Below are 10927 nucleotides of genomic sequence, written 5' to 3'. Positions count from 1 at the left end.
TTTAATTGTTGGCAATTTCCTTGTTATAATCCAGATTTCAAGAGTCAATCCAGAACGGACTTAAGGCATATGAAAAATCTATAGTCACTCAAAAATAATCAGAAACTATATTGGATAAAACTCCTATATGTTGATGGTGAAAACCCTGTTTTCTAACTAGCCTTCTCAATTTTGGATAACTTTTTCAGGTGCAGATTTTTTACTGAAACAATTAAAGTAATTGGTTATACAAATTAACACTTATATGTGCAGCTAACTAATTTACATGTGCAGATTTGGAGAACATAAACAGTGTCATGCTCACTTAGGTGCCTATGGAAATACAGTTCTTTATGGGTGTTTTGTGTACTACATATGTGTTGAATTTATTTTTACCACAGTGGTTTATTGGAATAGCAGCTGTTATGCTACATGACTTTATTTGACCCACTAGCACACCTTGTTAAAAATTCATGTGGCAAAAATCTCTTTGCACAGTATTTTAAGAGAGGAGTAGTTGTGACAATTTTTATTTTTTCAGTTTCTAATGGTGTATATTCGGTAACAGATTTTTGCCCATTTTACTGAAAATTGGGAAGTCACAAATAACACTTACTGTTCTGTAGTGTATTTTTTCTCTGCGGCTCTGGAATAAATGTGATATGATATGCCTGCTAGTTGTAATTTTAGTGAGTAGTAATTTTAGTTTTATTAACAGTGTGATCAATCCTTAGCACAAGATGAAAGCCTAGTTTCTAATATTCACACATTCACATCATCACAAGCTTTAACCCTTCCTCCAGTTAATTTCCTGTGCAGAACAAGTGCAGGGCTCCGTCACTGCAATTACACTGTGTTAAGAGTAGATCAGTTTTGTTGCTGTGTCCTAGTCTGGAAGGGTACTGAGCCAGGCTTGTCTCTAGAATAAATTACTTGTCTTTTCATACCAGTTTAAACATTAAGCCTTAATTCTCTCTCTGGCCCTTCCTGTCAACTCATGTTGGAGATAGAGGTAGGAGTCCTGCAGTGTCTTCTTCCCCGCCTTATGCACAGACCACCGATGTGAATAACTTGGTACCAAAGCAAGCAGCTGCCTTGGTGCTCTATAGATTTTTCCTCTATAGCTTTTTAATTCTACACTAAGCAGGTCATAATTATTAGGCACTGATGAAGGGAGAACAAGGGATCCAGATGAGCCTGAGAGCCAAATGAGTCGGTTTCTTTTCCTACTGGTCCTGCTCTTTTTTTGCTCATTAATAACAATAATGCCTCCATACTGTGGAGGCATTAGGCAAGCTTGAGATGCATTTGGCATCTCTAATAACTGATACCCATTTTTTCCCATAGAAGAGGGTACAGGGTACTTTGAGATTGACATAATCAGCGGAGAGCTAAGAACAACTCAATCCCTGTCATATGCTGAGAGATCAAATTACAGAATGGTGGTCACAGCCAAGGACCAAGGAATGCCTTCACTTCAAGGACATGCTGCTGTGTGCATCCAGGTATTTGTTTGTTTTGTGCAGATACAAAAATTATGGTAGATCCTTAGTTTCTTTAAAACACAAGCTGAAAGTAAGCTGAAGAAAGGAAATGTTGAAAAGTATAAGCATATCATGTCCTTATAATTTTCTTTAGCCACTTGTTTTAGTGAAAAAATCAGAGGGTAAACTCGGTTTTGATTTGTTTTGAATGCACAACAACGTTAGGGGTCATCCTGCAAATACACAATATTTGCACTTCTGTAGGAAGTGGTCATGAAAACTGGAAGAGAGGGAAAATATTAAAGTAGACGGAATGAAAAGCACATAGAGAGGGGCTGAAAATAGGAGAAAGAAGATAAAAAACACGGCTCTCAGAATAGATATTTTTTTCTCTACTACATAACTCCCTTTTTCTGAATTGCCTCTCTGTAAACCGCCATAAGGATATCTCATTCCTTGGTGCTGGTTTACATAGGGTTGCTGTGCATGTGAGTGTGAGATCCAGTGTGTGCTTTTTCTGCAGCCAGCCATCTGCTGTTCAGCACACTACAGTGGATCCATTTTGCTAAGGCCTTCTCTGTACACCTTTATTGCAGGCTTACTATCTCTGAAACTGCTACGTTCATATCACTGAATTTTAGGTAGTTTGGAAAAAGTGCTTATATCAACACAAGGCAAATGCAGTTCAAACTGAATAAGATTCAAATTAAAACATTCATTTAGAATGTTACAAATTATTTAATGATTAAAACAACCATCAACAAAATCAACTACTTGTTCAGTTTGGCTAATACAAATAATGTACCATAAATTCTGTGTTAAATCTCCTTCTATGAGCCCTGTGATGGTGTTGTATGCAAAAAAAAGAGTTGAAGAGAGATAGCACTGCTGGAGACTTCTGTCTGTGGATGCCTGAGATTCAGAGTGGGAGACAACTTCATACTTTTTTTTTTCTCTCTAATGTGGGAATAAAAGAATAATGAGTTTACTTGTTAATTCTTACAGAGCATGTTGAGTTTGTTTATTTGCTTTAAGATATAATTAGAATAGTTATTTAATCACAAATAAATAAATGATTGAAGCCTCAGTTAAGGGAAAATTATTTGCATTACAGTATTCCTAATAACAATGGGAAATCACTGCAGTCTTTGTGGTTTTGTTTCAGGTAATCCCACTTCTCAAAGGTGGATCTGCCTTCTCTCAAGACTTCAAGCACTTTGTCATACCTGAAAATTTTAAGCCAGCACAAGTACTGAGTTTTATAAAGTTGTCTGATAATCATCTGATAAACAATAAGAAACTGCATTATAGTATTGCTGAGGAAGATGATGTTCATTTTGAAATAGATAGCTTGACAGGAGATATTTTTCTTTCCAATGAACTTGACTATGAAACAGCTTCACACTTTCTTTTGCAAGTAACTATAAAGGATTATGAGAATACTCCTCCACAGAATACCACTGTTTTCCTAAGTATTGATGTAGAAGATCAAAATGACCATTCTCCACATTTTCAAGATGATTTTGTAGTGATTGGCATAGAGGAAAATGTACCTGTTGGCACTCTGGTGTACACATTCAACGCAAAAGATGGAGATGGCAGTTTTCTGAACAGTAAAATAAAATATTCCATGGAAACGAATAGCTTGGGTGAAAATCCATTTCTTATTCATCCTTCGTATGGCACGTTGATCACAGCATTTCCACTTGACAGAGAGATTACTTGCTCTGTGATTCTTACAGTGTCTGCAATAGACCAGGCAATAAATTTGACTGATCGCAAACTTGATTCCCTGACTGCAAAAATTGTTGTTTTAGATATCAATGACAACAGTCCTATTTTTACATCTTCCCCTCTTTCCTATGTCATGGAAAATGTGGAAGCAGGCTTCCTTGTTCACCGCATAGTTGCAAGGGATCCAGATGAAGGAAAAAACGGACAAGTAACATATCATATTCTTTCAGGCAATGAAAACGAAACATTTATATTGGATAAGGTCACAGGTACTGTAACTTCTACTCTCTATAATTTGTCATGCTACACTTACTATGGTAGTATCTGGAAGTGTGTATAATGCAGTATTGAATTGGGATATTTCATTAATATTTGTCTACTGTCCTCCAGATTAGTTATCTTGGGTAGCGTACTGTGTGCCCATGGCAGTGCTGCTTTCACTATGGAAGCTCAGTGAAAGTTAGCCCAGAAGTGTCTGCATGGCTCTGTACTGTGCAGTATAGATGTACTGAGGTGTCTTCCAATGGTGAAATAATGTGGGAGAAATGGGTGTGCTGCAAAATTGTTCCTTTTTTTTGCAGTATTTACTTAAAATATATATACACATTTATGTTAGCATATAGATATATGTATATATGCTAGGAAACACAAAATCAATATCAAAGGATTGTTTTGTCTGGAAACAAAATTGTCTGTGGAGATTCTAAGTGTTGATTAAATTTCATTCTTTAGGCCTCTCAAATTCCTTGACTCCTGATTGAGTTCGTTAGCTATTTTACCATCAGGACAAGAATGCAAATCTTTTTATAATATTTGCAATTTTATTTGGTTTTCTTTTAATTCCATTGTATGATACTGCTGTCTGTGGTTTGGTCTGTAGAGCTTCTAATTGTAAAACTGATTTCCAAAACAAGACCTATATTATTTCTCTAGTAATAAAGGTAAAAGTGTAAAACATCACGAATACCTCTTCCTGTAGATACAGATTCACAGCAAGAGTAGAGTGAGAGTATCTTCTACCTGTAGCAGATCATTTGACAACATTTGATTTGCAAGTGGGTATATTGTGAATCATTGCTCCATATTTGCAAAGTCCTCTGGGGAAAGAATTAAATAGAAAGAAATCTCTCTTAGAATTTAGCTTGTATGGTTCATGAATTCCAATTTCCCCTACTGTCAAAATGAATATTTCTTGGCTAATTAGGGAGGAAGAGGTAATGACTGATGCCAAGATGTGGAAGCCTTGTAGCAGCAGCACAATGTGCACCATGGTGCTTGGACCTGTGAATGCTGGAACACCTGGGATCCTAACCTTGAGTAGAATGCTTTGTTAATGCTCCCATTGTTTATAATAGGACTGCTATCTACGTCACTGCTTTTGGACCGTGAGACTCAAGAACGCTACAATTTGGCAATTATGGCTCTTGATGATGGCATCCCAGCTCTCTCCGCAACTCAGATTCTCACTGTAGTTGTTCTTGATGTGAATGATGAGAGACCAATATTTCTGAAGCAAATTTATGAAACTGCAGTTTGTGAAAACCAAGATCCAGGGGAGTTTGTCGTAATGGTAGAAGCTGTGGATAGAGATTCAGGTAATTTCAGTTCTTTTGCTGTTAACTTAATTATGGACATAATAGAACAATCAAGTCTTGCTGCCCTAATGTTCTAATATGCAGCCATTGGATTGTTCCTGAGGTAGTGTATGAGTCCAAGTTTCAAAACATGTCTCAGATTTTCAACTGTTTTTCAAAGCTTAGAGGTCTTCTGCCTTGTGCACTGCGTGCTTAGATGATGCAGAGCAGTACAGCATATTCTAGGTTTCATGTGAAAATACTCTCAATACTCTCATATTTAATGTAGCTACAATACTGTTGTTATAAACGAGCAAGCAATGTTCAGCTCATTGAAAGTTAGTATTTTAAATGTATTGTTTCTCTCAGTCAAAATATTTTATTTAAATAGTTTACTAGAGATCTGTGCTTTATGAGAGAATTTGCATATATGCAGTAATCTTTTCTGACCAGAGAGGGGCACTGTCATCCAAGGTTTTCTAGGTAGTTCAGCTGTAAAGGAATCCTAGAATCCACTCTCGCTTGTAAATATTGTTTTACATACGTTAAAAAGTGAATGCATTGTTTTTTCAAAGTTATGCAAAAGAGATGAGGAAGAAGCATGGTTCATATTTTCATTAAATCAGAGGTAATGTATAAACATTATACATTTTTATACATTTGTTATATAACAGAACGTTGCCTTCAGTTTTTCAATTACCTGTCCTTTTGAAATATCTAAAATACATATGGTGTTATAGGTAGTGTATGTATTGGAGAGGATCTTAACTTCAGTAATATTAAGCACAGTGTGTACAACTGGTGTAACATGAAACAGGTATATAGAATCTGTGGTCTGCAGTAATAATAAAAACTGAAAAGAGAATTGAGTATTAATACTTACTGTGATTGACACAAAATTTATCTCAGCTAAGTCAATGACTACCGTATGTACATTTTCTGCACATTTTTAGAATAGCTTAGGGCTGTGCTATCAAAAAAGTAGATCTTGTTAGGAAAATAATCTTCACTGTCCAGTAAAATTTCCTATTTTAATATACAGCTTGTATTGATTGCAAAAGACTGATATAGGATGCACAGCTCAACAGAGTTGCTACACAGAAAAGACATTTGCCCACAAATATGTAAAATATTTAGAAAATAAAAATGGGTGGGTAGCCCTGTCTGGGGCTGAGGCCTGAAAATCTTCATGACAGCTGAGCAGTGTTACTATTTACCCTTGTACCTCACTCTTCCAAGTATTTTCTTTCTTTTGTAGATCACATTATGACAAGGAAGGCAAAATATTTCATATAAAAATCTGCAGGTTGGTAGAGAGAAGAAATAAGAATTTGTTTGAATTCCTCTCCCTTCTTTCTCCATCCCTTGTATTTATTTATTACATATCTTGTGGGAAATACAGCAGAAAGGAAATTTTAGGAGCAATTAGGAGGAGAGAGCAGGAGTGACTTGGCAGGATAGAGAAGGGCATTCCAAGCATGAGAGGTGGCAGTGATTCTAGCCAGTGTGCGGCTCACTGAGCAGCCCCTTTGGGCTGGAATAGTATTGTGGCTGATAGTTCCTTCCTTTTCTCTCTTTTTTTCCCCCCTTATTTTTTTTTTCCTAATTTTGCCTACTTTTCTGTAACTGCAGTCGTTCTGTTCGAGCTTTTTCTCACATTTAAATGTTTTGGCCTGAGGTTGTATATAAATTACAGCAGTATTATTTTCAACAAATATTGAAAGTGATACATTTTAAGATGATGGGTGTTTATAGCAGACATATAAACATAATGCTACTCATATTTTTGAGAGTTTTTTTTTAATTAAGACACTCCTCTCATGCTGTTCTTATTTTTTCATCACAATTTTTACATTTTTTTTTAACTTTTTAAAATGCACTTTGGATCCCAGTAATATTTGCATGGTCTCAGTAGAGGGCTTTCTTCCCTTCATTGCCTTTTTTTTTTTTTTTTTCTCCTTATTTCTTGTGTTCCTTGACTGACCACAGGGAGGAATTATTTTTACTGACAGTTGCAGCCATCATCATCGTTTAATTTATTTGCCTACCATATGTATTTCCTATGAAGGGAAGAAGGAAGGCAAGCAGTTGTAATCTATTTTGCGTTTGAGCAAAGCGTTAAGATTGCTGCCACTTTAAAAGGTCTTCTGTAGAAATCGCTGCTATTCTTTCTGCCTGCAATGACTGACTTTCACACAGATATCCATGAAACATCCTGTTCCAATTGCTCCACCCACACCTTACTACAGTTGCACTTATTATAACTCTGCCTCGGCTTACTTTCAGTCTTCCAGCCATGGATGGGAGCTTTTCACCTGCCCAAAGGCAACTGTGCAATGCAAATCTATGCAAGTGTGTAACACAAGTAAACGCTGGGAACAAATATAAATAAAAAACAAAGGTATCCACGAAATATTTAAGTTAGGTCAAGGATCTGATTTGAGATGTCTCTTTGCAGAAGAGAATGAACGAAGCTTTTAAGCTGCGGCTGTTCTTGTTTCTCATTCTTTCTGGAGCATTATCTGTCATTCTGTCTGGAGCTGAATAGATAATTTAGAAGGGACTTATTTCAGCCCCCCAAAGGTAACTAGCACTATTTTTCAATAAACCAGCAGGCCAAATTAAGTGTAAACATGTTAGTTCCTATGCCAGACTCGTGGTTTGTGGAGTCATCCCTCTCCTCTCTTGGGCAGGGTAAGGTGTGCACTTCTTAGACATACACTCCTAGCAGCCGAATATGAGAAAGGAAGCAGTAAATGCTTGATAAATGTAATTAGTGTCACATAGCTGTGTGAATTAAGGGTTAAAAGGGTTAAAAGTTTTCACTTTAACACTGCGTGAATAGTCAAACTTTATGGCACCTGTGGGTTTGTTCAGCGCTGGCTGTAAAGTGCCCACTGTGAAATCTGCCAGTGGATGAACAAAGTTGAAGCTGTTCAGTGGCAGTAGATCAAAGGCTAGTAGGTAATCTCATCCCAACTTTCATGTATTTTTTTCTCCATGTGTAGCATATTGCTAGTTAAGGATAGGTATGTGCGTACAGAGCTGCCAAGATTTTTTTTTTTTTTTTAAGTGTAGTTGTGTGGTATCTAATATGGATGGATTGGGTGGAGTGTGTTAGTAACCTTAAATTTTGCAAATTGTTCTCCTTTATTGTCCTTGCTGCTATGATTTTTCTCCTTTCTTCTTGAAAGCTGGAAGGATTTCTGTAACTTATTTTCCTTTTCCTATGTATAAACATCTTTTTATGACTATTTTGTGAATATATCCTGCCCCTGAATTAGTTTAGACACAAAGGCATTTTTTAATCATATTTCAGTGTCACAGAGAACTGGTTAGCAGAATTATTCAAAAGGAAAACAAGGCAGTCATTGGCATTAAAAATTGTAGGGTCTCCTGCTTCTCTCATACTAATGTATCTCCATTGACTCTGTTGTAGATGGTCCTATTTTCCAGTGCAGTGAATGAGAACAGGCGTGCAGTGTTCAACTCCAAATAACAATTTGGGTATTACTGGGAGTGCTGTAGTTCACCAGGTGCACTAACTGTGCCTGCACTACTAAAAGGCTGATTGTTAGTTGAAAAAGCATAGAAAAGTGATTGAATGGAACTTAGGAAAATCTGTAAATGAGTGAGCACAATGGTACAAGATGAATGTTTGTCGCTCTTCAAGCATATGCGTAAATTCATTAAATTTAATAACATGAAAGTTCTTACTCTGTAACTTGTGATGGAGATGACATTATACTGTCCTCAGAGGGATATTGAAACTACCAGAAAGAGGGAAGAAATATCCATAATGTATAAGAATCGCAGAATAGTTGGGGCTGGAAGGGATTTCTGGAGATCTAGTCCAACTTCCCTGTTCAAGTAGGGTCCCCTAGAGTAGGTCTTCTCTTTTCCTAGAGTTCCAGCCCTAAATAGTCCTAGCCCTGTCAGCCTGTTCTCATATGAGAGATGCTCCAGTCCCTTCATCATGTTGGTAGCTCTTTGCTTTGTAGTTCCCTTTTTCAACTACACAAAGTTCCTCTCTGCTTGTTTCTCCAGCCTGTTGAGGTCCTTCTGAATAACGGCACAATCATCTGGTGTATCAGTCACTTCTAGTTTTGTATGATCTGTGAACTTGCTGAGGGGGCATTCAGGTCCAAAGAATCACATTTCTTGCCCAGCACAGGCAGACAGCTTTGAAAGAAAGATTTTAAGACTTCTCTTATTTCTTAGAGAGAAACAGAAGGACTAATAATCATGCACTGCATATAATTGATAATGAAGAGTTTGTTACAGCCGTAGAATAATTTCATCCATAATACATTTCCCAGGTAGAAAAAAAGAGAGCGAGACAAATATATATAATAGAATGTGAGGAGTTTGGCTATATTTCACGAAGACTTCCTTTCTGTTTTTAAGGACTGAATTCCTTGCTTCACTATGAAATCTTACCAGGAAGTGGTTATGGGAATTTCAGGATGAACTCGGACACTGGAAAGATTGTGACAACCATATCGCTGGACAGGGAAACTGAGGAGACTTTCTATATTAAAGGTAACAATATGAAATATCTTTAAAGGCCTGTAAATGGGAGGTGAGAATTGGTAGTGTCATTATCAATGTTGTCTTGGGGTCATCTCAGTTAGGTAGAAGTGGTGAATCTTTCAGTAATAGTGAGTACCTTTGTCCTTTTTGCGTTGCACAAACACTCTGATGTTATAAAGCATCATCGTTGTGCCCACAAGCATTGTATAAAATATGCTTTCTTTTTATTAATCCTAGTTTTGGTTCGAGATAGTGGAACTCCTTCACTTTCAAGCACAGTGACAGTTGTCTGCAAAGTACTGGATGAAAATGATTACTCTCCAAAATTTCTTTTTCCTGTCTCTGAGATTTATATTCTAGAGAATCAACAGCCTTCTATAGTTCACACTGCCTTGGCGGTAGATGAGGATAAGGGCAATAACGGAGCTCTAAGATACGAAATTATTGGTAAGTAATGTATCATTCTAGTTAATATAAATTAGGAAGTATGTAAACAGTTCCAAGATTTAAACTAGGCTTCATTTTACCTCACCCGACTGGCTGCCATCTTGTAGATCTGCTTTTCTTCGTTATGTGGAAGAAAAGAAAAAAAACTACAAAACTTTTACACCCTTCTCTCTACTAAGCACTTTCCAGGCATAATTTTGGTCTGTTTTCTGATTTACGACTAGTATGGAAAAGAAAAACAAAAACCATCAAATGCTAGAAAGAGGCAGTTATGAAAAGGGCATAATTTTGTCCCTTCTGTCATAGTGGTAGCAATTCTGGATGTAAAGGTACCTTCTGAAGCTTTTCAAATAAGCAGAAAAATGCATCTAAGTGGACTTTTTGTTTCATGAAAGCTTCTTTCACCCAGCAATTAGTAAAGTCAGACTTACTTCCCAAATTGCTAACCTCTCCCGATGTCTGCTATGCCAAGGTGAGCTCCACAGCTGTTCAAGGCTTCCTGCTGTATCTTTGCACAAATGCAAGCTGGCTGTGCTTGCTTTGGTTTGGGGCTGTCAGCAATAGTTCAAATGTAGGCAGATGGCTGATGTGGTAACAGTCAACTTTTTTTTTTCTTTGAAGAAGCAGTTATGAATTGCTTTGTTTCCCTGATTTTATTTTCATGATCTTTTATGGTCTTTAATTTGATGATCTTTCTAATGTTGTAAAGAATGTATGCCATTCACTGGTACTAAAAGCGCTGGCTTTTCTGAAGCAGCAGCTTCAGAGGTTTACCTTTGCCTATTTTTACTCTCCCAAATCAAGACCTCACACTATCATTTTCTTGCTAGAGACAGATCTGTAGAACAGAGCAAGGGGCAAGTGATTACATTTGTCAGTGATGCTTCATCGGTTTCTGGAATTTGTAACTAAGGTTGGAAAGAGGTCACTTAGTGCAGCAGCAGAGCTGCAGGAGATTTTATAAGGTGTGCTGCTTTGGGAGAAAAGACATGCATCTGGTGAAATAGCTGCTCTGTAAATTGATATGGCATTCTGTATTTACTATCTTTGTTGCTCACTGATTTAAATGAAATGCAGGCTTTAATCTTTATAAAGAAAAAAATATGCTAAAGGCATATGCCTGCACAGCGGTACTAGCAATTGGATCATTTCCTTGCAATTAATGTAGTGGTGGTC

General features: G+C 37.0%; 2 protein-coding genes across 2 annotated transcripts; both read left to right on the top strand.

The window, feature by feature from the left end:
• Window positions 1-1355: 1355 nt before the first annotated feature.
• On the top strand, window positions 1356-3537 carry LOC148594402 (protocadherin-23-like). The gene is made up of 2 exons (XM_088526488.1): window positions 1356-1484; window positions 2629-3537. Exons 1-2 carry the CDS (start codon window positions 1419-1421, stop codon window positions 3535-3537), a joined length of 975 nt encoding a protein of 324 aa, XP_088382614.1. The 5' UTR covers window positions 1356-1418.
• A 1009-nt stretch (window positions 3538-4546) lies between these two features.
• On the top strand, window positions 4547-9860 carry LOC148594401 (protocadherin-23-like). The gene is made up of 3 exons (XM_088526585.1): window positions 4547-4792; window positions 9179-9313; window positions 9542-9860. Exons 1-3 carry the CDS (start codon window positions 4615-4617, stop codon window positions 9757-9759), a joined length of 531 nt encoding a protein of 176 aa, XP_088382711.1. The 5' UTR covers window positions 4547-4614; the 3' UTR covers window positions 9760-9860.
• The last annotated feature ends 1067 nt before the right edge of the window (window positions 9861-10927 follow it).

Source organism: Tinamus guttatus, unplaced genomic scaffold (genome assembly GCF_059628265.1).
Source record: "Tinamus guttatus ecotype Peru unplaced genomic scaffold, ASM5962826v1 Tinamus_guttatus_pri_ptg000247l, whole genome shotgun sequence".
Lineage (NCBI taxonomy): Eukaryota > Metazoa > Chordata > Aves > Tinamiformes > Tinamidae > Tinamus > Tinamus guttatus.
Note: the sequence above shows the minus strand (reverse complement) of the source record. Positions and strands in the feature narration are given on the sequence as shown.